Source organism: Petaurus breviceps, unplaced genomic scaffold (assembly GCF_028583685.1).
Source record: "Petaurus breviceps papuanus isolate PSGF00001 unplaced genomic scaffold, PetGlider_PUasm1.0 90784, whole genome shotgun sequence".
Classification (NCBI taxonomy): Eukaryota; Metazoa; Chordata; class Mammalia; order Diprotodontia; family Petauridae; genus Petaurus; species Petaurus breviceps.
In genome coordinates this window covers 6,745,835-6,773,337 of record NW_027187345.1, presented here as the reverse complement: position 1 = coordinate 6,773,337, position 27,503 = coordinate 6,745,835, and the positions used below count along the sequence as shown (strand labels likewise).

The window sequence follows — 27,503 nt, the reverse complement described above, 5'->3', positions numbered from 1 at the left end:
CATAGTGCCTGACACATAGTAGGCACATAAGAAATACTCATTAGTTTCCATGGTTTAACATTTATGAGACATATCAAGTTAGGAAGTGCTTCCACACCATGAAATGGACAATATTTAACAGTATTGATTTGTCAGGCTGGATCCTAGACACTTTAATGCAGGTTTGGATCAAGGCAGGTTCAGGTACCGGCTGGCTCTGCAGGAGCTGAAGATCCTTTAGAAGGGAGATTGCCTTGGGGTTCTAATCCATTTTGGTTTGGATGGGCTTTGGGAGAATTGGAGCAACCATTAACTCAGAATTACAGGGTGGCCCTTACCCAGGAGAACAATGTCTATTCCAGAGCTTGAAGTCAGCCCTTAGAGCAGCAACAGACCATGTCAGGTCCCCTGATCCTCCATTCCCAGAGTTCTGACCAAGTCAAAGTATTTGTAAATAGTTTCTCACATTTAATGTGTCTCCACAACACACAAATAACCAATGGAAAAATTAATTAAAAATAATAGCTATCATTTGTGATTTAACATCATTTGAATATACCTCACAAGTTCAATAAGGAATCTTAATGCACTAAGTACACTATGCTTTTTGGAGGGCAATTGGTGTTGATTTGCCCTAAGTCCCACAGCTAGTAAGTGTGTCAAGTGTCTGAGGCTGGATTTGAACTCAGGTTCTCCTGACTCCAGGGCTGGTGCTGTATTCACTGCACCATCTAGCTGCACCTCAGTACTACATTCTTAAAAGTACTAGGTTCAGAATCAGATGACCTAGGACTGAAGACTGGCTTCATCACTTAAAACATGGGAGAACTTGGGCTCATTTTTTTCTTTTTTGGGCCCAAGTTTTCTCATATGCAAAGTGAGAGCATTGAACTAAATATTCTCTGAGATCTCTTCTAGTTCTTAATTGTATTTATGTATTTGGAGACCTGAATTAAAATCCAGCCTCAGATACATACTAGCTGTGTGACCCTGGGCAAGTCACTTCACCCTGTTTGCCTTAGTTTCCTCATCTGTAAATTAGTTGGAGAAAGAAATGGCTAACCAGTCCAGTATCTCTGTCAAGAAATCCCCAAATGGATCATGAATAGCTGGATGTGACTGAATAACAAAAAGTATAAAGTATTGTGTGCTTGTGTGTGTATGTGTTGTGTGTGTCTGTGTGTATGTAATATATATGTTGTTTTGCTTGAGAGAATTTAAGCTGCTTGAAGACTTGGGCTGTTTCATTTTTTGTCTTTGTATGTCCAGTCCCAACACATAACAGGTAATAAATACTTTCTGTTGTATAGATGGATTTGCTAAGTTCAAATCTGGCCTCCGACACTTACTAGCTGTATGACCCTGGGCAAGTCATGTAACTTATGTCTGTTTCAGTTTCTGCAACTGTAAAATGGGGATAATGATATCAGCTCCTTCGCATGGTTGTTGTGAGGATAAAAATGAAATAATATTTGTAAAGTGTTTAGCACAGTGCCTGGAATGTGATAAGTAGTGTATACATGCTTGTTGTTCAGTCATCTTTGAGTTGTGTCTGACTCTCTGTGACCCCATCTGGGGTTTTCTTGGCAGAGATACTGAAGTGGTTTGGCATTTTTTTCTCAGCTCATTTTACAGATGAGGAAACTGAGGCAAACAGTGTCAAGTAGCCCACCCAGGGTCACAAAGCTAGTAAGTGTCTGAGGTCAAATTTGAACTTGAATCTTCCCAACTCCAGGCCTGGTGCTCTATCTACTTTGTCACCTAGATATAATAATTAGCATGATCTGGTAAATGACCGATTAGGCTGCTAGGTAATGCAGTGAGTATCGTGCTGGAGCCAGGAATACTAGGTTTTAAATCAAGGTGTATTACTCTAGGCAAGTCATTTAACCATTCTCTGCCTCAGATAGAGTGCAGGGTCTGAAATCAAGAAGACCCAACTTATTGGCCTCAGACACTTACTACCTGTGTGACCCTGGGCAAGTCACTCAACCCTGTTTGCCTCGGTCTCCTCATCTGTAAAATGAGTTGCAGAAGAAAATGCCAAACCACTCCAGTATCTCTGCCAAGAAAATGCCAAGACATGACCAAACACCAAATAACTTTCCCCAACCATCTCCTCCCAGACTTATCTGAGGACTTAGAATACAAATAAAACTATCTCCTGGATGCTCTTCTGTCTTCATCTGTCCTTTGCTTTAATCATAACATTTGCTAGGAATAACCATAATTTTTAAACACATAAATCACCAGCACTAGCAGAGGAAGATGAGATTAATCCTGCTGCCCTTAGGAAATTCTGAAACTTAAAGAGAGTAATATTTAAGTAATTATCTCTAAGAGCTTGCTTACTACCCAAATTTACTGAAACTTGGTACAAACCAGGGCTACTTCCCCAGGAGCAAAAAAAAAAATAAAAATCACTGAGCACAATGACCACAAAGGTATAGAACAGTAGTGCCAGGGATAAGGTGTTTAAAACTCAGAACAAAATGCTCGAGTCTATTGTGCTTTTTGAAGTCAGACCTTTAGAGGCTTGTCACCATTGTTACTGTTGTTTTTTTTTTTCAATTCTGCAGTGTTTTTAAAACTACTGCAAACTACCCTGCTTTGCTCTCATTGAGACATTGTATGCCACAAGTAAATATCCATCATCAGGTTTTCAACCTCAATAAATGAGGCAGATCGTTGACATAATCATTGTTTTCAGGTGTGAATGAAACCTCAGCTTTTGCAAAAATAAAACAAAATGCTTTGAAACAGTCTGTCAAACATTAACTAATGAGCTACTTCAAGGAAGAACTAAAAATGCACTGGGACTCAGTGTCAAATATGCTGCTAATATCACAAGGCAGCAGTTCATGGTAGAGAATCAGCTGGGAAGCAGAAAAATGTCCAATCTCTTGAAGTCTCCTTACCTATATTTCCAGTTGTCAGAAATAGAAGTGAACATCGTAATCAGATGAGCATTGGATTTTGGACTTGTAAATCCCATTGACCTGGGATTTATAGTGACTCTTTTCCACTTAGTCAGGGAAGGGAGATTTTATATTTAGACTCAGTTGAGTTCAGTTCAAATGACCCCTTTTAAGCATCTATTCTGGGGGCAGCTAGGTGGTACAGTAGATTAGAGTGCTGGACCTGAAGTCAGGAAGACTCAACAAACATTAAGTACCTACTGTGGGCAAGGCTTAGTGTCTGGTTCTGGGGCTGCAAAGATGAAAGTTTCACAAACTGGGGCTTTTTGGGAATGGGTATGATATGAATGCAAATAAGTATGATGCCAAGTATTTGGCATTGATTGGAATAGGAGTTAATTAAGATTTATTAAGCAGGTATAAGATACTTTACTAAGCTCTGGGGATATGGGTAAGAAAAATAAAGACAGCCCCTGCCCTCAAGTATCTCTCAATCTAATGATGGGAAACTACATAAAAAGAAGATGAAAAGTGTGTATGTGTGTGTGTGTGTGTGTGTGTGTGTGTGTGTGTGTAGGGAGTTGGGGAGTGTGAAGAAAAAGGTTACCACCTGGAGCAGAGGCATGAGGAAATCCTCCAGTTGGAGTGGGAAATGATCTAAGGAAGTAAGAGTTTCCGAGTTGATTTCATCTTGCAGAATGATGAGTTTCTGGAGATCATGAAGGCCAGGAAGGTAGCCAGATGGGAAATGATAAGGGAAATCCCTGTATAGCCTCTTTAAGAGGTGAAGGATCTGGAAGGAGAAGTGAGCCAGGCAAAGTTCTCTTTCTGATCAGAAAGAGGGAAGGGGTCCTAGGGCAGGGAACGCTGAAGAGGTGAGCTGATTTCATTATTAGGAATGATGAATTTCTGGAGATTATGAACTCCAGATAAGTAGCTAAGTGGGAAATGATGAGGTGAAGTCCTTTGAATGTCTTCCTTAATTGAATGAAGATCTAGGAAGAAAAGAAAGCCAGTCAAAGCACTCTAAAAATGTTTGAGAAGGAGACATCTTTTCACATCTGGGAAAGATCATTGTGTTTATGTGTGTGTTGAGGGTTGGGTGGGTGGTTAGGGAAGTCTTCTGAGATGAGTCTTGAGGAAAGTTGCAACTTCCATAGTTAAAGACAAGTGCTACAACAGTGGTAGCTCAGATGAATGTTCCTGCCCACAAAATCTTGAAAATTAATTGGGGTAAACTTGGCAATTGACAGAGATAACAATGTGTGGTCTCATGACAAGAGAGCTGGCCTTAAAGCCAGGAAGACCTGGATTCTTGTATTGCCTCTGACACATTCTGGCTGGGTGACCTTGATTGTTACTTAACCCTTAAGTGATCCAGGCACTTTTCTCTGAGACAATAAATGGCAGAGAAGGTGCTGAACTGCATTGGTTCAGGGAGTCTCACCTGTTTATTCCCTTTATCAATGAAAATCACAGGTCCTTTACTTGTCTCTAGTGATATTTGCAGTATGGCTTTTTTTTGGAGTCATTCTGAAAGGAAGCCTACCACAATTCAAGATATGTGGTTTCATTTTTTTTTGTCTTTGTATTCCAACATCTAATACAATACCAAAAATGTAATATGTGTGTAATAAATGTTTGTTGTTGATTTGAATTGCCTGAATAGGTCGAGAAAAATCAATATGACTCTCGACTAAAGCTTCTTGATCATTTTCCATGGAAAATGACATGCCTTTGGTGTATGATGCTTGGCATGGTTTGTAGTCCTTTATAGTCTTTTGAATACCAGAATCAGTTCCAGACCACCAGATCTAGTTTCTAGATAATGCTTTCATTCAATCCATTCAAAGAGGTGGTACATGCAGTGGGGCCAAGAGAATGCAATAGCCACCACCAGCAACAACAATATGAATTAATCACAAAAGATATTCTTTGTGGGCAGTTAACTCATATTGATGGACTGTTCACAGCTTGACCTTCTCAGGCCATTTCTGTGTTGGTGCCCCCCTTTATATCTGTTTTAAGACATGGGCAAATCTATGATACTAAATAGTTCAATGTGACCATCTTAAAAACATGTACCAAACACTTCCATTAGCGGTAGGGTGACACAGTAAAGGGTCAGATAGCTCAGGAGACCAACATTTAATATTGCCCTTCCAGGTTTGGGGGCAACAATGTAGTCAATAAACACATGAGTAAAGGACTTTAGCACTGCAGAGGTTGGTGGCATAATTAAGGTGTAGGCTTATCCTTAGAAAAGAGTAACACAAGAGGCTGGTGATCAGGCCAAATTGTAAAAGCAGAACCACAAAGGTAGTTATCAAACTAACTTCTTGACTCCCACAATGCCAGTCAGGGTTTTGTCAATTTGTGCTCAGTTCTGATCTGCAAATGACATTGTTTTTTTCTTAACAAGTAATTGGGGCCTCAGTGCCTTTGGCATTTTGTTAGTAAGCACACCTCCAGCCCCATAAAACAAAGTGTCAAAGCAGTGACTTATGTGCCTTGTAATTTATTAGCACATAGTCTGAAGTCAATAACTGCTTGACATTCTAGAAAATGTCCTCATGCTGGCGAGTCCAATGCTGGGGAGTAACTCAGCAATGGTGGCCTTTTGTGGAATGAAAATCTGGTCAAAATTGTGTGGCTCTGGGGAAACTTGAAACTCTTTCTTGATTTTTGGAGGAGGCACATCATTAATGAATTTCATGTGCTTTTATATTAGGTAGAACTTAAGTGGCAAGTCAAGAAGGTGTTAAAGGAAGTTTTGACTCCACATTTCTTTTCTCACATGGATATCAAATACATCAAAGTCACAACACTTTACCCTCTGTCATTTTAATGATCAAGACATAATTAAACTGTTTGCTATTTATTTCATTCTACAAACACATATTAAATACCTACTGTATGATACATACTGTCCTAGGTTCTCAGAGAGATTACAAATATATATGAGACCCATTGCTATGGCAATGAAGGTGTGGCTGGGACAAATTTAGTTGAGCTGGGGGGGGTGGAGTGGTAGTGGTTCTGTAGAGGAGTTATACTGAAGCTACAGTTGGATTAGAAGGGGATGCTTCATCCCTGAGAATAGCCTGTTGAGTTTGTTCTATAGGATTGTGAGGGGTGATATCTAGGAGACAGTAGATTGCTGAGAGAAGGGAACATGGAAATGCATCCCCCAAGAAGGAAGCATGTGATGCCCTCCCCTTATAGTGATGCCCTTGGGCAAAGCTCCATTTGTCACCACACTAGTTATAGCTCTCAGTCTGTTCTTGGTGATCTTGTAGGTACCATAGTATTAAAACTGCTGAGGCAACAGTGCATCTTCCAAGTAAAGTATGAAACTTGGGATATGGACTAATGATTGTTTGGGTATCTATTATAATATCATTGGCTGTCAAGTATTGATTAACTTGGACAAGGTTGAATTTTACAAAGACCTTTCTCCCAGGCAGAAAACATCAAGGAGGTGATTGAATTCAGGCACTAGCTGTAGGTGATACATATGTCCCTTGTTAACCATGCACTCTATCTCCATAGAATGTTACCTTACTTTAGAACTAGAAGAAAGGGTGGATATAGCCCCCTGAGCATATGTAACTGGTTTGAGGGCTGCTTGTTTGGTAAGATACATAATCTTTCCATCAATTTTCTCTTTAGAGTAAATAATACACTTTGAACTCTCAAGAAAATGTGTTCAATGATTGGAAGGAGATATGGTGGAGCTGCGTTGCCCTTACAGACTACCAATAGTTGAGTATACTTTCTAGAAAATCTTGACAAGAGAATCACAGAATCTGGGTTTAAAGGAACCCAAGAGGCCATTAGGTCCAGCCTGAACCAGAATAAAACCTACCTTACACAATATATTACAAGTAGACATATAGCCTTTAACCCAGTTACAACTTACATCCATTACTGCTTGCTCTACCCTCTGGGGCTAAGCAGAACAAGTCAAATCCTTCTACATGGCAGCCTTTCAAACGAAGATGGCTATCACATCCCCCTTCCGTCTCTTCTCCAGCCTCAATCACCTCAGTTTTTTCAAATGATCCTCATATAGCATCCCTTTGAGGTCCTTCATTGTCCTGTCAATCATTCTCTAGATGCTCTTTAACTTATTAAATTAAATTTACTGCTTAAAAATATGTGTACCACAAATACTTTCATATTTGTGTGTTATGAATATTTTCTTTTAAAAGGGAATCACAAATTGCTGCATATGACAAACACTAAAAATGAAATTTATGGTACTTCAGTAGAAGGATTTTCTATTTTACTAAAGCACTTTGTTTAGATTTGTCTTTTGCCCCAACATCATGTGCTATTTTGAATATATTTACTTATGTCCATGTCATATCCCTCCTCTCACTTGCTAAAAATAATGAAAGCTACATGATGCCAAGACTTTTGTCATCAAAAAAATCATAGTATTCCAATTGCCTTGCACATAGCAGCCAATTCCTAAGAGATTGTTTTTGAATGAAATATTTGCCATGCCTTGGGAGTCACTTCAGAATTAGTTGCCTGTGTGATTCAAGTAATCAACTGGTTAGAGGTAAAGGAAAAATCAGTACCAAATGAGAAAATAAAGAAGAAAACATGACTGTATATGCCATCATAGGACTTCTGAGTATATTGTTTAAATAATATTGTCTGCACAAAATGGAAAACAGACGAAAGCCAAGGCATTGATTCTAATGACTACCATTTCTCAGAAAAGTTTGCTTGTGTAAAACATTTGACACATTGAAGAGGTTAAAAAATCCCAGAAGTTGCTTCACTGAGGAAACATTTGGTCTTTTTTGCCAAATAGAGAGATAAGGCAGTCATGGGCAATCTGGTATATATCACACGAACTTTTTGCCAAATACAATAATGAAGGGGTAGGATGAAAGATTATTAACATTGGCATCCACCAACCCGTATTTGTTCCTTCATATCTTTAAAATCTTCATGAGAATGGTCTACATATATATTGATAGTATTCATGATGAAAACTTAAGAAGGGCAGAAGCAAGTTTTTGCAGACAACTTTCTGCAATAAATAATGCCATCACACAATTAATTGAGAAATAGAAAACTTAAGATCCGTCATTCCTATTGCTTGATGATGACTCTTCTGAGGTCCCAAGTGCAGGTCTGAGGTCAGGATCCAGTTGGTTGAAGAGTTAGGGTTCTTGGGCTACAGTAGCTCTTTTTTTTTTTTTTTGGAGGCAGTCGGTGGTTAAGTGACTTGCCCAGCTAGTAAGTCTTGTAAGTCTCTTACAGCTAGTAAGAGCCTGAGGTTGAGTTTCAACTCAGGTCCTCCTGACTCCAGGAGCAGTACTCTATCCACTTTGTCACCTAGCCACCCCTATGACAACTCTTGAATCCTGTTAACTAAGTTGTAGAGAGGTTTAGTTTGTGTCTTTGGAGGGATCACCCACCCTGAAAAGGTCCATAATATCAGTGATTCTGTTATGACTGTGAATCACAGAATACAAATGATAACTGAAGAATTAAAATGGGATGTATTCCAAAGTATAGCACAAAAGATATGGAGATGGGGGAGGAGATAATTGCATCACATATTGACAACAAGTATTTGCAGAACACAAGTAAGGTAAATGATATAACAAAGGATATGCTTGACCAGGAAAGGAGGGGGGCTAATCACCTAGGAAGAGGAATAATAGTTAGATGGCCTGAATCCTCCACTAGCAGCAATGAAATAGTTCAAGGACCCAGACTGATAAGAAGAACTAAGAATCACTGTAGATGAGGTGTGGCTGAATTGGGATTAGTCCCTGAGAATGAAGCACCTACTCCAGTGATATAATAGCATTGAAGTGGAACTAAATCCAGAATATATATTTTTCTTTACCTTTCTCTGTTTCAGGAGCTATTAGCTGATGTTAAAAAAAATGTTTTTAGAAAAGTACCAACTGTTTTGACAACTGTTTTGTCACCAAATCCATTTTGGTCATTTAGATTTTACAATGTTGTCCTTAATGCTCTAATTCTTTGAAAAGCCTGTTGAATATTTCATTTAAGAAGACTTTTACCTTTGATGAGGAAGTAGTTTCTTTGATGTCAAGTCAACATGATAGCAGAATGGAAATTAGCTTTGCCCATCTCTGCAGTCAGACTTGCATCTAGCTTGAAATAAATCACATCCTTCCCTTTTTACTCTCACCTCAAAATGATCTCAAATCATTCATCTTAGTTGAGGTCACATTTGCAAATTTGTGCAATGTGGCAACTAAATGGAATGACAGTATTTTTCTTTAACATTAGCTAAAAAGCTTTAACTTTGGCCATAACAACTCATGAAACCATTAGGATTTGCATTATTGGATGAGTATCTACACTGTTGAAGTCTTCTGGAGTATTGGGAAACATTGGAAATTCTAAATATGTAAGAATAAATAAATATCTTTTTGGTAGCAGTATGCCAGTAAAATAAATATGTTATTAGGACTGTCTAAATTAATATTTTCTAGCAGCTTCTCCATAAGTTGTAAACATTTTCCTACCTCTCATATGGTGCTGGATTTCCCACCGATTTCTCCAAAGTCCTTGGTTTGTCAGCGACCAAGTAGAGTAACAAGGACAAATGATTGCAGAAGATAACTGGCTGAAGAAACTGGAGGAGAAGGATGAACACACATGTATTAGCATAAAAACAACTGCATTTTGACTGTAAAATTTAGTGTGACAAATTCAGATCACTTCTTCTCTTGCTTAAATCATTGAATGCCAAGTACTGAACCTTTTCAACTTGAATTGTAGATCTTACCTCTTAGCAGCCTCCTCTCATAGTTCATGATTCCTCTTTTTGTTCCTGATTCTACTTTGGACACCTCTCACTGCTTCTCCCCCCATCTTCTCCCCGACACAACTAGCTCATCCTCCACCTCTGACCCTTTATATTACATGATGGAGAATCATAAAATCATTACATCTGAGAGTTGGAAGATGCCATCTAGTCCAACTCATGCATGAAAGGAATCCTCAGTATAACATGCTGTAAAGAGGTCAACTAGCCTTTGCCTGAATATCTCTAGGGAGTTTCTAGCTAGGCTTTGCCACCAGACTGATACTCAAAGTCTTTCCAGCTTGTTCAAAATGGCCAGAACTGGCAATCCACTAGAATAGGCATTAAGGACTCAGTCATTTCCATGCCACAGTGAGACAACAGAAGAAAATTTTAGAGCAGGATTAATAACCTACTATGAATTAGTTTGTTAGCTGCTTATAACACAGCAGGACCCCTGGATAATAAGAAATAGGACAGATAATTTTTGATGGGCTAGGAGGGGGACAGGAAAGGTCTGAGGAATGGGCCACTGAAAAAGAGGTTAGACCGAGGTGTAGTGTGAGTAGGCAGTAGTGAAAGATCCTATTGTAGGCTTTAGACTTCGATGAATTTGGCCAGCTTCCTAGGGCACCAAGCTCATCCTTGGAACTTGTTCAGGAGACCTTTGGTTTCAGCCCTTAGGGCTTTTACTATTTTCTGAGGCTTTCTTGATCACCGAACCTCAAGGCATCCAGTCCTTTGACCTTTCTCAGTACCTGAGCAAGCTTAGCTCCTTGGGTCCAGATATTTGTTGCAATGTACTCTAATTATGTTTCTTTTTGAAAAATGTTTAATTTTTTGTTATTCTAAACTTTAAAAACCTAATATTTCTACATGCAAAAAAGTCAAACCAGAAAAAGAAAATTGTATATGAATCAGCAAATTTTATTATGTTTGAACTTGTGGGGTTTTTTTTCTGTCAGAGAATATGCTCATTTCAGCATGTTGGTTTAAAAGTTGTCTTGCTTCTCTGTGTTGCTCTAAACCTCCTTCTAATCTTTTGTGCATTTTCTTTAAATGTTTCATCAGTGCTCTTTTTTCTTCCTTTTTTCAGCACATTATCACTAGCTTCACTGTACTGTTCCCCTTATCCCTTCATTCTTCACCCCTCCCAAATGAGCCCCCTCCCCTTTTTTTTAACAGGTTTTCGTAGTCAAGCAAAACAAATCCATACCTTGTCTGTTCAGGTGTCTAAAAATATACATCTCATTTGTACCTCTAGTCCATTACCTTTATGTTAAGAGGTGGGAAGCATGATTCATCATCAATCATCTGGAGTTATCATTGGCCACTGAATCATTTAGAGTTCTACTACTTTCAAAGCTTTTCTTTTTCTTCCATGTTGTGGTCATTGTTGAAATTGTTCTGCTCTCTTCACTGCATCATTTCATACACATTTTCCAAGTTTTCTCTGAATTCATCTTCATTTCTAAGGGTCAAGAATATTTTATTATATTGATATACTAAACCTTGTTTAGACATTACCCAATTGATGAACATGCTATTATTTCACAATTCTTTTGAAACAAACAAACCAAAAGTGGTCTATAAATATTTTTGTACATTCTCCTCTCTCTGTCTCTCTCTCTGTCTCTCTCTCTGTGTCTCTCTCTCTCTCTGTCTCTGTCTCTCTCTCTCTCTCTCTGTCTGTCTGTCTGTCTCTCTGTCTGTCTGTCTCTCTCTCTCTCTCTGTCTCTCTCTCTCTCTCTGTCTCTCTTTCTCTCTCTCTCCCAACCCCCCTCCCCCCCTCCCCGTGTATGTCTCTCTTTTTGGGATATATGATTAGTTGTCTTATGAATGCACAATTTAGTAGTGTTTTGTATATAGTTGCTGGAAATTGTTTTCCCCGATGGATGGATCAATCAGTAGTTCACCCAACAGTTCATTAGTATAGCTGTCACTTGCCATTTTTATTTCATTATGGTCAGAGAAGAAATTTTTAATATTTTAATAATAGTTTAATATTTCTGCTTTTTTGCACTTGATTGTGACCTTTTATGCCCTAAAACATGGTATACAGCTATCATAAACAGGTTATAAATATTTATTCCTTTCTATTTTCTCTCAGTAAACATGAGATTTGTCATATTTTACTTTTCTAAAGTTCTACTTATGTCTTTCCCATGTTTCTTTTTTCCCTAACTTTCTTTTGTTAGATTAATGTAGTTCTAAAAAAGATACACTAAAGTTTCCCAGTATTATAGTTTGGCTATTTCTCTCTTTAATTTTACTAAATTTACCTTTAAGTACTTCAATCCCATGCCATTCAGTGATTGTGTATTAAATATTGATATAATTTCATTGTTTATGATGACAGAGCATTATTGTTCCTGTTGCTTCATTCTAGATTATGACTGTCACCCCTGTTTTCTAAGTTTGTCTGAAACTAATAAATACTGCATCTTTCCCTCATATTAACTCTGTATGTATTTTTATGTTTCAAATGTGTATTATTAGAGTCTGTTTTCTAATCCATCCAGCTATGTTATTCTCTTTTATGTATGAGGTTTTTTCTTGTCTCATAGAGTTATTTAGTTCTTTTTTTCCTGAAAGTCTGTTATTTGGGAAAGATTTTTCTGCTATTTGTTCTTTTTTTGCTTTATTTCTTTTATATTCCTTATGTCCAAGAAATTTTTTTCTCTCTCAGGATTTGTTTGTAGACTTACTCTATACTTCCAAGATTACCTTTTGGGGATCTCAAGTTACAATATTTCTTCATACGTTTTGGGATATTCCTTTGTTAACTCATATTTCCAGCCTCAATTGCTGATTTGAATTTTTGTGCTAAGGCTAGACTCCATCCTTTTCCACACCCTTGAATGAGGTAGCTATCCTGTTTGATCTTGACCTCAGTTTCCTAAATTCTTGCTACTAGCTTCTCCCTCCCCTGATATATCTGTGCTCAGAAAGCTGGCAAGTTTCAATAGCCCCATTCCAGGTGCTACTTCAGGCTTTCTTGCCATTTCCCCATTCTCTAATCTGGGTGCTGTTACTAACCTTTAGACTCTTCACTTGGTCTTAAGTTGTTAGCTTTCAAAGTGTAGTGAGTTTGTTCTGGATTTGCTCCCCCAGAGCAAGGATGGTTATATTGTCCTTCAGGGTTTGAGGGAAATTAATTCTTTAAATCAATTTAAATCTTCAAATCAATTATGTTTATCCCCTATTGTTTGTGTTTCTCCTCCTGTTAGGTGCCAGTGACTAGCACTGGCACCTAACAGACATAATTTAACTACATAATTTAATTATTTAACTATTATTTTAACTATTAATTTAATTTAATCAATTAGCTTTTATGATGGGGTATTTATTTAAAAATGTATCAAGAACAAAAGTATAAATATTTCCTTCCAACATTTTGAGGGCATACTCTCCTCTATCCCAGCTCAGTCCCATGAAAGGGTGGGTTCAGACTTCGTTTGTACATAGGGGTAGTCTCAGGAAGTTCATGTCCAAATGATGCATAGCTGCTCAATTAGTCCTTGTCTCAGTGATTATCGGTCTAGGTCCTGAAGGTCACACTGTACTCCTTGGTGCATTCATAGTAATCTAGTTGCAAAAACCTGGATGCTAGGATGCCAGGATGCTGTTTTCCCTTGAACTAAAATGGAAAAGAATAAATGGCAAAGAAACCAGGCCTCTATTTAGAGGCTACTTAGTCTGGGGTGGGGGCAGGTGTCAAAGTGGAGAAGATCCAAAGTAAAGCCTATCCACTTACAATATTGATGCTCACTGGATGCCATTAGCAGAGTTAAAAGTCCATAGTTCATCCAAAGAGAATAAAGGGAATAGATTAAACCTTTTTGAAAACACCCCCAGTTCTGGCTCTATAGCCAATAAAAAAAAAAACCAAAACTTCTAACCATGTGATTAACAGACCTGAACCAGTTACAGAATGTCTACACATGTTCCACAGTCTCTCCAAGGCTTCTACATTCCATGTTATCATGACTCTCCTGAAAGCAGACTCCTTAGATTCTCCACATAGGGCAACACTTTCAGAGACACAATAAATATATGCCAGACCCTTGTTATAACAACATAATGTTTCTTCTGGAACTTGGATTTCTGACTGTTTCTGACAATGCTTTTCTTTATATTTCTTTGCCTTTTTAAAGGTCATTACTGGAGTATATCTGGGAGATCTGGGCTCCTTTATGACTTTTCACACAACCATCTTAACTGGAAATTTCTTAATTACCTTTCCATTTTCTTCTGTTGCTGCCATCATATTTTGCAACTCAATTCTACTTTTTTTAACATTCATTTAAACATTTTTTTGAGTACTGAATTCTCTCTGTCCCTCTATGCCCTCCCATACCCATTGAGAAGTCAAACAATATGATACCATTATACATATGAAGTTATGCAGAACAAATTTCTATATCATGCAAAACAATTCTATAAGCCCAATACTTTTTTTTAAGCAATTGGGGTTAAGTAACTTGCTCAAGGTTACACAGCCAGGTGTTTCTGGGCTGTGTCTGAGCCCGGATTCGATCCCCAGGTCATCCCGACACTGGGGCCGGTGCTCTTACATGCTACCTGGCCGCCCCTAGCCCAATACTTTCATCTATTTTCTTCTTACATTACTGTTACCCAACTCCAATTGGACCCTCACTGCAATGAGGTAATTATTTTATTTTTCCCTATCTCACTCTCCATAGAAATGACTCCAAACTTTCTCTCCTCTCCTCTCCCCATGCTTCCTATAGTACCCTACTCCCATTGTCTAAGTTTCAATATTTATCCTTTTCTTAAGCTATCATACCATATCTCTCCTATCTTCTCAGTCACACTCCTAAAGAGAGCTGTCTGCATTTCTTGCCTCAACTTTATTTAGTCTCACCCACTCCTTAGCCTTTTGCTATTTCCCTTATCACTAACTGCCTATGAGACTTTTCAAACTGTATGACCCAGAGACGTCTCAAAGTTAGCAAGTTCAAAACAGAACTCACACTGTGATGGAATATTATTGTGCTATAAGAAATGACAAGAAGGATGATTTCAGAAAAACCTGGGAAGACTTACATGAGCTGATACAAAGTGAAATGAGTGGAACCAGGAGAACATTGTACACTTTAATAGCAATACTGTAGATAAAGAATTGTGAATGTCTTAACTATTCCCAATAATTCAATGATACAAGATCATCCCAAAGGCTCATGATGAAACGTGCTATCCATCTCTAGAAAAAGAACTGACATTGTCAGACTGAAACATACTAATTTCTCCCTTCCTCCCTCCCTTCTTTCCTTTCTTCCTTTCCTCCCTTCCTCCTTCTCTCCCTCCCTCCCTCCCTTCCTTTCTTCCTTCCTTCCCTCCTTTTTCTTCCTTTTAAAAATTTTTGTTAGTCTTCTTGTACAAAATGACTAATATGTTTGCATGATTGCTCATGTATAACCTATATTGTATTGCTTACCATGGGGGGAGGGGAGGGAGGAAGGAAAGGAGGGATAGAATTTGAAACTCAAAACTTTAAAAAATGTTTAAAAAATATTTTAACATATAATTGGGGGAAAATAAAATATTATTTTTAAAAATACAGAACTCTTTATCTGCCAAACCCTCTTTTCCAAGCTTCTTGTTGTTGCTGCTGAAGGCAGCATCATTCTTCTAACCTTCCACAGTTGTAACCTTGGAGTTCTCCTTGATTCCTCCATCTCCCTCAGCCCACATGGTTTATCAGGTACCAAAATTTATTCTTTCTACTTCTGCAACATCTCTTGCTTCTAAAATCTTTTCTTCACTCATGCAACCACCACCTTAGTTCAAGTTCTCAACACCTATAGCCTGCTGTTGCACTAGCCTTTTAATTGACCTATCTGCCTCAAGTTTCTCTACACAGTTCTACAAGTTCATCCTAAACACAGCTGCCAAAATGATTTGCCTTAAATGGAGATATGGCCTTTCCCTAAGTGAAAAATGAATTTGAGAGGTTCCATATTACCTAGAGGATAAAATATTAACTTCTCTGTCTAGCTTTTAAAGCTCTCATAATCTATCCCTCAACCCATCTTCATGGTCTCCTATATCATTCTCCTCCATGCATTCCATCATCTAGCCAAATCAACTTTCTCTTTGTTCTTCATATACACTATACTCTGTCCCATCTCCACACCTTTTGTACTGACCATCCCTTAGGACCAGAATAACTCTCTTATATAATCCCTATCTTCCTTCAAGATTCAGTTCAAACTCTATCTCCTCCATGAAAATTTCTGATCTCATGAAATATTAGTGCCTACCCTCCCTAACCCTTGTATTTAGCATCATTGTATTTATGTTTTACAATTCTGGGCTTTTCTCTTGTCATTTTCTTTAGCAAGTTGGGTTTCCCTGAAGTCAATTACTACTTGAACAGATTCTATCTAGAGCAGGGATGGGGAACCTGTGGCCTTGAAGCTACATGTGATACTTTGAATCCAAACTTCACAGAACAAATCTCCTTAACAAAAGTATTTGTTCCATAAAACTAGGACTCATTCAAAAGGCTACACCCACGGATTTAGAAGACCACACATGGCCTCAAGGCTGAAGGCTTCCTAACCCTAATCTAGAGGGTACTCTGTGAGTGGCTGCTCCTTAACTATAGTTTATAAATTCCCACCAGTGTCCTTCTCCTTAAATGGCTAGCTGGCACATGCAATTAGCTCTTAGTGAAGGCATTTATTAAAATGGAAAAGCAAAAAAAAAGAGATAGTCACAAAATATTTTCCCTATAATTCTGAGGCACATACATTCACAAATACACATAGTGAGAAGCATGAGAACAGAGTATAATGGTAGTGAGACATACATTTTGGAAAGAAATAAGATCAAGGCAACTCACTTCTCTAGTATTGCAGGGCCTTGATGTCCTTCCTCTCTTTGAAGACTCCTCTCTATAGAATAGCTCTTTTTTTTTTTAAACCAGCACTAGCTCTCTCTCGATTCTGTAGTCAGGACAGATTTAGGGTTTCATACTGGTTGAGTAGCTCTACATTAAAGTGATCATTTTTAAGGTGTGTGTGTGAGGTGTGGGGGTGGGGAGTTTTTCCTCTGTTTCTTGCTTGAATTGATGCTCTAACTGATGAAATCTTGAACTGCTGGATAGAAAGTCTCCCTCTGGACAAGTTTCTGCTGGACACTCTGGCCATCAGAGGAGTAGAGAGAACAATCTCCCTTGCCCCACTTTACGAGTGTCCTTGATAAAGTGCTCCTTATACCTCTTGAACTCCTTCAGTTTGACTACTTAAATACTCCTGGGACATGTTTAATTTTTTGCTCAATCAAGTTGTTCCCCTCTGACTCAAACAGAATAGTGTGCTTATTTTGTAAAGGGATCGCTGTGTGGGGCCCCAATGTTATAGTTACTCTAACACCTTGTTACCACATGAAAACTAATTTCTGTGACTACATTAACTGAGTGTGTGTGTGTGTGTGTGTATGGAGGTAATCATATCTCTTCCCTACATGTATATGCATTAATTTTCTAGGGTCTAGAAGACTCTTACTTCATACATTTTTTTAGACTTGTGGATTTAGAAGTCACTTAAGTGACCATATTTTCTCATATATAGAACAATGAACATAGTATTGAATACTCTACCAAAAAGTATTTGACTCAAGGCCAAAGAAGTTACTATTGCTGAATTGTTTTTTGATTGTGGGATTTTCTTGGCAAAGTGGTTGGAGTGGTTTGCCATTTGCTTTTCCAGCTCATTTTATAGATGAGGAGCTGAGGCAAACAGGGTTAAGTCACTTGACTAGGGTCACGCAGTTAGTGTCTGAAGCTGTATTTGAACTCATAAAAATGAGATGTCCTTTCTCCAGGTTGGGTGTTCCATCCCCTGAAGCCAGTTAGCTGCCCCAGAGAAGGAGTAGATCATTTAAAATGCTTTCTCTCTAGAAATAATGCCCCCCCCCAAAGATGATACAATTTCCTCATTCAATTGGGAAGACAGGATAGAATAGAAAAGAATAGTAATATGAACAAAAAAAATGAGTTTCTCTCCTTACAGGTCTCTAGAACATTGAAGTAATTAAAAATCCTTATAACTCCTGGCAGTGGTAGTTCATAAATGGCATTGAAATATGGGGTGACATACCTAAATGATGAGATATGTGAAGGTCTCGGTTCAAGAACTGTGTCTGAAACTTACTGGCTATCTGATTCTTCTAGTCAGTTTATATTTCTGAGCCTCAGTTTCTTCATCTACAAAATGGGGAAAATAATATTTTCTCTATCAACTTTGATTCAGTTGAACAAATATACGTAGCATCTGCCTTGCTCTAGGCACTGTGCTAAGTACTGAGGATATAAGAGTAATAACCAAAGAAACCAGCCGTGCCCTTAAGTAGCTTACACTCTAATGTACAGAGTTTTTCTGTGAAAAGTATTTTGTAAATTGCAAATTGCTACAAAAAGTGAGTAAAGCAAGAGAAATAATATTTTCCAATGAATGTGCAATACAAAAGATTAAATCCCACACACATTATAGTTAGAATGCTAACCTCATGAAGGTTCATAATTGAGAGTGGTACAGGAATTGCTTTATTGCTTGCTAACACAAATTTACGTCAACTTTACCAATTCCTAAAATAAGAGGCCAGAAAGTTATTTTGTGGATCAAAGTATCTATCACAGAAGTATTAAAAAAGTAACAACAGAACTTAGGATCAGTTAATTTGTTCTATTTTTTACATGAATACCTTTTGGAGATGCAGAAAAGACATCTTGTAAACAGACTTTAAAAATCTAATAAATTCCTTAGATTTAGAACTCATTTGATTATTTGTAGTCTTAGCAATTTCATAGTAAAATACCATACTGAAATATTTTGAGCTTAAGAGAGTATGATCACATCAAAATAAGTGGGGCTGGCTCAAAGATGGCTCTGCCCCCATTGGTGTTGATCCTGGTGTGGCTACATCCCCTTGCACCTTCCTAGTTATGTCACTGGTTAAAAATATAGCTAGTCTGTTCAAAGTTGAAAATGATCCATTTCACATTCAGAGAAAATTAAAAATCTTAGCCTTGGGCAAAAGTCTAGGAGCTATAGCAAAACCGCTAAAAATAGAGGGCCATGACATATTTAGGAAATAGTACAAAGACCACAGAATTGGGCAAAATAAAGCTTTATTATTCTTCCATTTTAGAGTAAAATTGGTAATGTAAAAAAACAATCAAGAACCAGCTTAAGAATAAAGCATTTATAAGCAATACCATAATCAACTTGAACAATGCCAAACCACCATGTTTGTGAAAGGGAAAGAACCAGTTATAATAGCAGTAGGAGCTCTTTTGAAGACATTACAAAACTCATTTAGTTTTGTCTTCTTGTAGAAGGGTAATGTCTTGTATTATTAAGAAGTTTCTAATGGAGCTAGAAAAGAAACTCTGCCTGGCCATGTGCTAAGCAATAAAGGAAAAAACCCAGAGTTTCACATGTAAACCATGGTGTTGAGAACTACAAGATTAATTCCCAAGTCTGTATGCACTTGAACTTGAATCTGGATACAGTCAGTATGCACATACCAAGATAATCTTAGAAAAGTTATAGAGAAGTGGAAAATGTGCATCTTACTTGGTAAGTTAGTTTTTAGAGATGATATTAAGATAATTATAGGTAGTTTTTTTGGTAGATCTTTGTACTCTATTCTTATAAAAGAATAACTATGTTATCCGATAAAAGAAATGGTTCCCCCTCTTATCTCCAAGATTCTAAAAAGGAGAAAATAATTTTCTAGAGAAATGGTTAGCATTGGAATGGAGGGGATTTTAGAGGAAGGGCAAGGTGGGCTGTGGAGGAAAGATAAGGAAAATGGCCTTTATTATACATCTTGGATTGACTTTGTTGTAGTTTACAATCTCCAGTAGAAGCTTAATTTGAAAGGATTTTTCCTTTTCTTTTTTACCTACAGAGGTCCCTTTTTGGATAGGCCTTAAGTTAGAGTGATCAACTTAAATAAAAATAGGGCCAGAATTTACCAATGTCATGTACAAAGGGTTGCAAACAATTTTTTTTAAGTTAAAAGTACCCTCTTGTGTCTCCACGTTGTAATATTTCAGGGTTTTCCCAAGAGCATACCATTACTTGTAGTCCTAGGATCATTACAATTCTCAATGATATTCTCCCCCTCCCCACCACTCCCTCATGCTTTCAAGGACACCCACAAGGCTATGAATACATGCTTAAGACTCTAGGGTAAAGGCTAACCAGGGGTTGGTTTAGTGGGTCATAAGCCTAAGGAATATGTCCTAGGGAATGACAGATGCCTTATAGCATAGGATGGTATCAAATCCTGAAAACCTGAACATGGGACCAACAGAAACTCTATTTTTAGTTTTTCAATGCTCATGACCAAGTGAAATGTCAACCAGTAGGATGATCACTGAGGAGATATTCAGCCAAGACAGAGGTGCCCTTAGTAGAACATAACACCTTTTTCAGGCACAGATTTAGAACAGGAAGCACTCACCTTGTCTAATCTTCTTACCCTGGGTCGTTTATAAAATGCTCAGTATGTTGATAGAATACTGTCAACTAACTGAACTATTCATAGAGGTTCATGGCTCTGGTCAGGGAGGTGGACGAGTTAAATTTTAGTAGGAAACATCTATATGATGCTAAAAGTTTTATTAAAACCTTTGGTTGTTTGGTACAATTGGAGGCATAACAAGAAAGTGTCTGTTCTGAGATTTGGGGAAGGGGTAATTGATTCAAGAGCATATCATAAAGTTTTTGACATTCAATTATATATTTTTTAGAAAGCCCACCCTGTTTAAATTTCCCAAACTTGATATCTTTTTTTCTCCTTTTGAACTGACATTATATTTAATCAGTAAGCCTATGATTTATAGTAGGTCTGTTTTTGCTCTTGCTCTGGATAGCTTCAGAAAGTGATGGCTGCTTTCAGGTTCTGAGGGCATGGAGCAGGACCAGGAGTATTCTCAGGGGCCCAAGAGCTCCTGCTCTCATGGGGCAGATTTCCAATAGCAGCCCCATATTGCTCTCTGTTGGCAGTAAAGGAACCTTAAACTCCCAACTGCCATTCATTTGGTTTTGTGCAGCAGCAGAGCTGCTGTGACTTACATACAGGAAGCTTCCAAGTGCCCTGCCTACTGGCTGCTTCATGAACCCCTGCAATTTTGCACACGCACACAGAGCCACATGCACATACACACATTCTTTCCTTCATTCTCACTGTCTCAGTCCTTGAGTTCTGCAGATCCATGGAACATTTCAGGAAAGCCACTCTCTATCCCGTAGGGTAAGACTGTTTTTGGTTTCTTTCTCTTATTTCTAGTCCCATTCTGGTTTATATGCATGCACCTTACCGTTTTGGTCAGTGTCTGCTGATAGAAAAGAGAAGAGGATTTGCTGCTTGTGGTTTGGCATGTATGTTTTGTGCTCTTAAGACTTACAGGATTTCTTTGTGTTATTCACTTAAATGTTGCAGGTCCAGAGTCTGAAGAAACTTAAAAGATTTTTGCTTATAATCTGAAGTGTTTTTTTTTAAACAATGGAATTAGGGTCCACTGGAGCTAAATAAATAATTTATAGAAAAGTTGTTTTGCAAAGTAGTTGGAGTTAGGCATATGGAGAAGCATCTGATTAACTTTACATTTTTTTTAACCCTTCCATTGACAACAATCTACATTTACTAAGTTCATTTTTGTGTTAATGAAAAATTGATGAGACGTTATTTCATCCACAATTATTTATTGAAGCTTGACTTTGAAAGCATGAACTGTAGTCTATACAAATATGTATTGATTGATTAGAAAGCAAATCTATTGTTGATGTTAAAAGACACATTTACATGTAATATCTTCATATACTTATATACCTATGTTAAGAGTTGGGAAAAATTAGAGAGAAGCATTAATGAACCAACTAAAGTGTTCTAGCCTGGGGCAAAATGAAAAAAAAATTAGAAGCAAAGATTATCAGAAGATTATTGCTACAATGTACTCACCATACCTTTGTTACAATTATAGTTTCATTTGCTGAGTTTATAATCTAGTTTCCTTTTTTCTGTTTGTCTCAAGTAGTTTTTTCCCCCCCTTCAAATCGGGATATTTGATTCTAAGGAGTACTGATAACCAAATGTCCTAGTCAGAGTATACTGAGGAGAATCATTTGGAGAAATGGAGGAAAGTACTACTGTATTTTAAAATTTTATTTGTTTAGTCACCTGTTCAGTATAGCACATTTGCTGCTACTCTGGCTAAGGGCCTGAGATTTAATTTTGTGTAGTAATGCCATATTTTACATGCAGTTTTGTGAAGTTTTGGTAGCAAAGCGTGAAGAGGTACAAACACAAAGTGCCTGTATCTAACATTTGTGAATTGTCATTCACAAGAGAATTATTTAGGTAATGGTAGTGAGTACTATACTCCATGATACCAGTTTAGGTTAGAGCTGTAAGGAACCTTACTGATTAAGTAATTCAATTTCATTTTGTGGATGAGGAAACTGAGTCCAAGTCTCAAGCAGTATCATCACTTCCTAATACAAGTGACAACAAAGTATATAAATAAATCATGTATGTATGTATGTATGTGTATGTGTGTATGTATATTCCTCTCCCTTCCCTACAAAGATGCCTCCTAGCCTTCTCTTCTGCAGAGGCTAAATATAGTCTTGCCGACTGTGGCTGGCTGCATAGGCAACCACACACCCATTTCTATCTCCCATATCTTGGTTACAGAATAAACCTACTCAGGGTCATTTTCTGTACACACTACATATTTCTAGAAAACATGAAAAATGAATCAAACAGAGGGAGAGATAAACAGAGATAGATTGGAGCCTAGTAGGGGGCAGAAGGCAATAAATGAGAAAAAGCTGACCGCTAGATTTGTCTTCCCACTTTGATAGAAAGTTCTGTTTTTTTCTTAGCTACCTTTGGGGGAGTATTAGAGGCTGTCCTCTCTCCTCCCCTTGTAAAATTCAGACTCAATTAAACAACTAATACTAGTAAAGCTCAGGGAAGCAATTCTTTGGGTTCTCTCCAAAATGAGTTGTGCCCGAAGTGATGTTTAAGCCAATGTCAGTGCAAGGCAACAGTTTCTGGCCAGTTTCCAGTACCTTTGTAATGCATATTAGCTCAGATGAGGAGTAAGTACTTAAAAGTTAGAGACGGAGAGTTTTTCTGAGCGCAGACACTCTGCACTTTTACTCCTGCTCAAGTGAGATACCTGGGGAGGGCCCAAATCTATATGCTCTGCGCTGGGACTCACTGCGTCTTGTCCTCTTTCTACAGGTGGCCCACCGACTGCTGAGCCCATTGCTGCTCGGAAACCAGTTATGCGCCTTCCTCGCTGCTACTGACCATGACCATGACCCTTCACACCAAAACGTCTGGAGTAGCCCTGCTCCACCAAATCCAAGGCAATGAGTTGGAGCCCCTGAATCGTCAGCAGCTGAAGATTCCCCTGGATCGACCCCTGGGCGAGATGTACGTGGACAGCAACAAGACGGGGGTCTACAACTACCCGGAGGGGGCTGCCTACGACTTCAGTACCGCGGCAGCGCCAGTCTATGGCTCGTCCAATCTCACTTATGCCCCCAACTCGGAGACATTCAGCTCCAACGGTCTGGGGGGGTTCCACTCTCTGAATAACGTGTCTCCGAGCCCGCTGGTCCTCTTGCACCCACCGCCCCAGCTGTCGCCTTTCCTGCATCATCACAGTCAGCAGGTGCCCTATTACCTGGAGAACGAGCAGAATGGCTATGCCATGAGAGAGGCCGCCCCTCAGGCTTTCTACAGGTACCCAGACATTTGGGGGGGGAGGGGTACCCGTCTTCTTCCCTGGACTAGGGTGTCTTTCGGTGTGTGTGTGAGAGAGAGCGAGTGTATGTGTGCACGTGTGTTCGCGTGTGAGCGCCCGCGCGCGTGTGTGTGTGTGTGTGTGCGCGCGCGCGCACGTGTGCGCCCGCGCGGGCGTGTGAGCCGCTGTACTTGAGGGGAAGTGCTTCCTCCTGTCCGGGATCTAGAGTGGAAGGGGACCAGGAGTTGCGGGGCAAGAGAGGGTGTTAAGGGCTTAGAGGCTAGCGCAGCGTCCTCCCGTAGCTCTGCCGAGAGCTCAGCAGCTATTTTGGGTCAGATGTGCGCCTCTGGGCGGAACTGGACCCAAGCTAGAACACTCCCTCGCCCTCCCCTACCTCCCTCCACCTACCTGAGCAGGTGAGGGTGAAACTTGACCAGGCTCTTGGCTGGAGGAAGAAGGGAGAGAAAGAGGGAAGGACTGAAGGAGGGAAGGAGGACCACCGCCTCTGCCCGGGGGAAGTCAAGCAGCAGATTGCGGTCGGACTGAGGAAAAAGGCGGAGAGTCGGAAACCCAGACAGAGAGATAAAGAGAGCAAGAGACACAGAGAGAAACAGACGGAGGCAGAGAGACAAAGACAGATAGAGATAAAGAGACTGTGAGACGGAGAAGCGGACAGGAAAAAAAGACGAGGACAGAGGCTTGGAGAAAGAGACAAAGAGACAGAGATAATAGACACAGGGAGCAAGACAGAAACAAAGAGACCGAGCGAGACTCAGAAAGACAAGGACAGACACAGAACAGAGAAATCGACAGAGACAGAGAACACACACACACACACAGGAAGAGACAGAAGTTGGGTGGGTTGGGGGGTAGTGGGAAGAAAAGAGCGGCTTATTTTTTGTTCTCGTCTTCTAAAGTCAGGTTCTCTCCCTTGGCTGCATTTTGAAAATCGTATTCCCAGTCCCCCTCCCTCCTCCCCGTGAGAAATATGTCAGGAACCCCATGTGCTTTCTAACCAAACAAACCCTTAAAAAACGGTACATACAAAGCACTAGTTATCTAGGGAGCTGGGGTGGCGGCGGCGGCAAGTGGAGTGGGGCGGAGAACAAAACCCAAATAAACACCAGGAACTGTGAGTTACTACTAAATGTCCAGCGCAGGTATTTGAGGTTGGAGGTGTTTGAGGTTAGTGACAGCGTGGAGCATATGAGGGTACAAACTTAGGATTCCTCGCTTTCCCCCTTTGCAGTTTTCCCGTTTCAAGACTGCACTCTGCCCTGAGCCCACACTACCACAAATCTCAGTATTTTCTTGACAGGGTTGCCCTGATGAGAGAAATAAAACAAAACAGAACGGAAAAAATGGAAAGAAGTTATACAGGTATCAACAATTTGCTAGCTGCGAAGGTATCTGAGCCAATGTTGGAGCAGATGATGCCACGTGACATCTGGCGGCAGGGAATTTATAGGTAGCGTGTAACCAAGAAAACATGCCCCATCGAGCTGTTCCTGATTTTATACTCATTGCTGCCACATAAGTTGGATTTCTGTGAACAGCGCACCTCCAGCTAGCCTGCTAGGGAGAAAAAAAATACTCAACAAAATGGCCCACGTGCAGTTCGGCGCTGCGTAGTCTAGCCATTTGCTGTTCAGTATAAATCTGAGGAAGATTATTATTTTTTTTTGACATTTTGGTGGCAATTTCTTTAATTCCTTTTCTTTGGGAGGTTTTTCTACCTATACCTTTTCTAAATTCTTCTTCCCTCCTCTCCATCTCATTTTTTCTTCCATGTATTTCAGGTGAATGATTTGTTTCAGAGCAGTCTGGGTCAGAATAACCCTAAACATTGCACTTTCAAGGAAGAATGATCTAATGTCCTCACTTCATTGTCAACCTCCTCCGCCTTCCCCCGTCTCCTCCCTCCCGCCCAGGACAAATGATGGAGTGGTTCTCAGTGAACCTGGACAATTAGGTGTAGAATTTGGATTTCTTTTGTGTTGGGCTTCAGGTCTAGCTTTTTATACAAGTGCCTGACCCAATTACTATCCTAAATTGCAGCCTTTTGGTTTAGTATTTTATTCCCAGGGATATTTATAGCTGAAGAAAGAGGGTTAAGGGGCAGGTGTTTCCCGATGGAAAACCCGAGTTCTGATATTTGGGATGGTAGGCCTTCCAGATGGTTTGGGCCCATACAGCTAAAGCCAAATTCAAAGGGATTTAATGTCCTGGGTCCAATGAGAACCTGATAGTTGAAGGCACAACCTGTGGCATTATCTTTTTGTCCCTTTTAATGATATGTTTACAGCTTGCTCTAAGTATTTTAAGTCAGGGTTAAAATGGAAGAGAAAGTATTCTTCTATCCACTATTCTCTCCCCCCCCCACACACTCCTTTTCCAATAAGAAAACAAAATATATGTTAAGTGTAATCTCCAGACATTTCACTTTCTTTGCTAGGTAGGCATTGGTATGAATTCTTTACTTTATAGTGGACTTCAGAAATTTTTTCACTTTTTTTAGGTCTTTTATTGGAATTAAATGTCATTGAATTTCAATGGGCCCTAATGAGACTGTGCTTTGGTAGATTATTTTGCTGTCATGCTAATAATTGGAAACAAAACCTGTTCAAATCAAGAGGAATTAATTTTTTACTTAAAATATCCACATCCTTCATTATCTCAGTGGCAAATATGAACATTACATCTTAACTCTGCAGTATACCCCATCTCCAAAGAACTTTGTATTAGGTCAGAGATTCTAAAGCTGGTATCCATAAAGTTAAAAAAAATTTGGTTACTGTATTTTAACATATTTTATTTCCTTTGTAATTCTATGTATTTAATTTATGCATTCAAAAACATTATTCTGAGAAGGGTTTCAAAGGCTTCACTGTGCTGCCAAAGGGATCCATGACAGGAAAAAGATTAAGAACCTTTGTTAGAAATTCAGACTAAGCAAAACTGACCATTAATTTTAAAGAAAATTTTAAAAATCATACGTGTTTAACAATATGTGGAACCTTAGAATTTATTAGTCAAAGGAAGACAACTGTATATATGTGTTGATATGAATTGATAAATGTCATTTAGTTTATAAAATATAAATAAATATATATTTATTGATTGTCAAATTTGACATTTATTCATATGTATAAATATATATATATATATATAATATTATGTTTTCTTTAAAAATATTTTCCTTCTGACCATTTCCCCATTTTTGTTTTACATTGGTTAAAATAATAGAATCAAGTTAAAACTCATGTTTCTGCATGTGGTAATGACAATTTCATGGTGTAGAGGGAGTCACCACAGAAGTCAAATGAAAACAAAAAATTCAGTCAATTGACTTGTGATTTTACTTATGTAAATCCCACAACTGTTTTGATTGATCCTATGTGGGTCATAACAGATTTGACTAGATGTTTTATCACAGTTAGACAAAACTGATAGTATTGTTACCATCCAAAAACTACTTTTCTCAAATGTTGAAAACAAAGGATCTTATATTAAGGTAGTGTGGTGCTAGTTTATTTTCTTCTTTTATACAACTGTGAAAAAGATATGTTACAGGATTTATAATCTACTCTGATTTATAATCTACTCTATTTAACTGAAGGTTTATAATCTACTCTTTAGCCTGTGGTGAATAAAATACCATCATCAACATTATAGTAATATTGACAACAAGAATAATACTCATATTTATGTAGCATTTTGCAGATCACAAATCACTTACTTCACAGCAATTCTGTGGCAGGTAGTGAAATATTATTATCCCCATTTTACAGATGAAGAGTCTGAGGAGCAGTGATTTGACTCGCCTAAGATTTCATAGCTAGCAAGCAATTGGGATCTACATAAAATGTTCTGATCCAAGTCCAGAGATGAGAGTTGACCTTATGTATCAAAAATATTAGAAGGCTGAATTAGTTAATAGGAAAATTGTGAGTTTGTATCTTAAGGCTGTCATTTTATCTAAAATTTTATTAAT

General features: G+C 38.7%; 1 protein-coding gene and 1 long non-coding RNA gene across 5 annotated transcripts in view; one reads left to right on the top strand and one right to left on the bottom strand.

Annotated features, from left to right (window-relative positions):
* ESR1 (estrogen receptor 1) overlaps positions 1–27,503 on the top strand; it is a 376,096-nt gene that overhangs the window by 11,841 nt on the left and 336,752 nt on the right. For 2 of the 4 annotated variants that reach the window (XM_069069660.1, XM_069069657.1), the window contains exon 1: positions 21,039–23,508. In XM_069069660.1, coding sequence (XP_068925761.1) covers positions 23,072–23,508 — 437 coding nt within the window. In that variant the 5' untranslated portion in view covers positions 21,039–23,071. Of the gene's footprint in view, positions 1–20,788; positions 21,004–21,038; positions 23,509–27,503 lie in introns of those variants that run through there. The other 2 variants (XM_069069658.1, XM_069069659.1) reach the window with 2 other exon arrangements.
* On the bottom strand, positions 9,408–24,848 carry LOC138147281 (uncharacterized). Its single transcript, XR_011164765.1, has 3 exons — positions 23,918–24,848; positions 10,981–11,179; positions 9,408–9,537 (listed from the first exon to the last, which is right to left on the bottom strand). It is a non-coding gene; the product is annotated as an uncharacterized lncRNA (long non-coding RNA).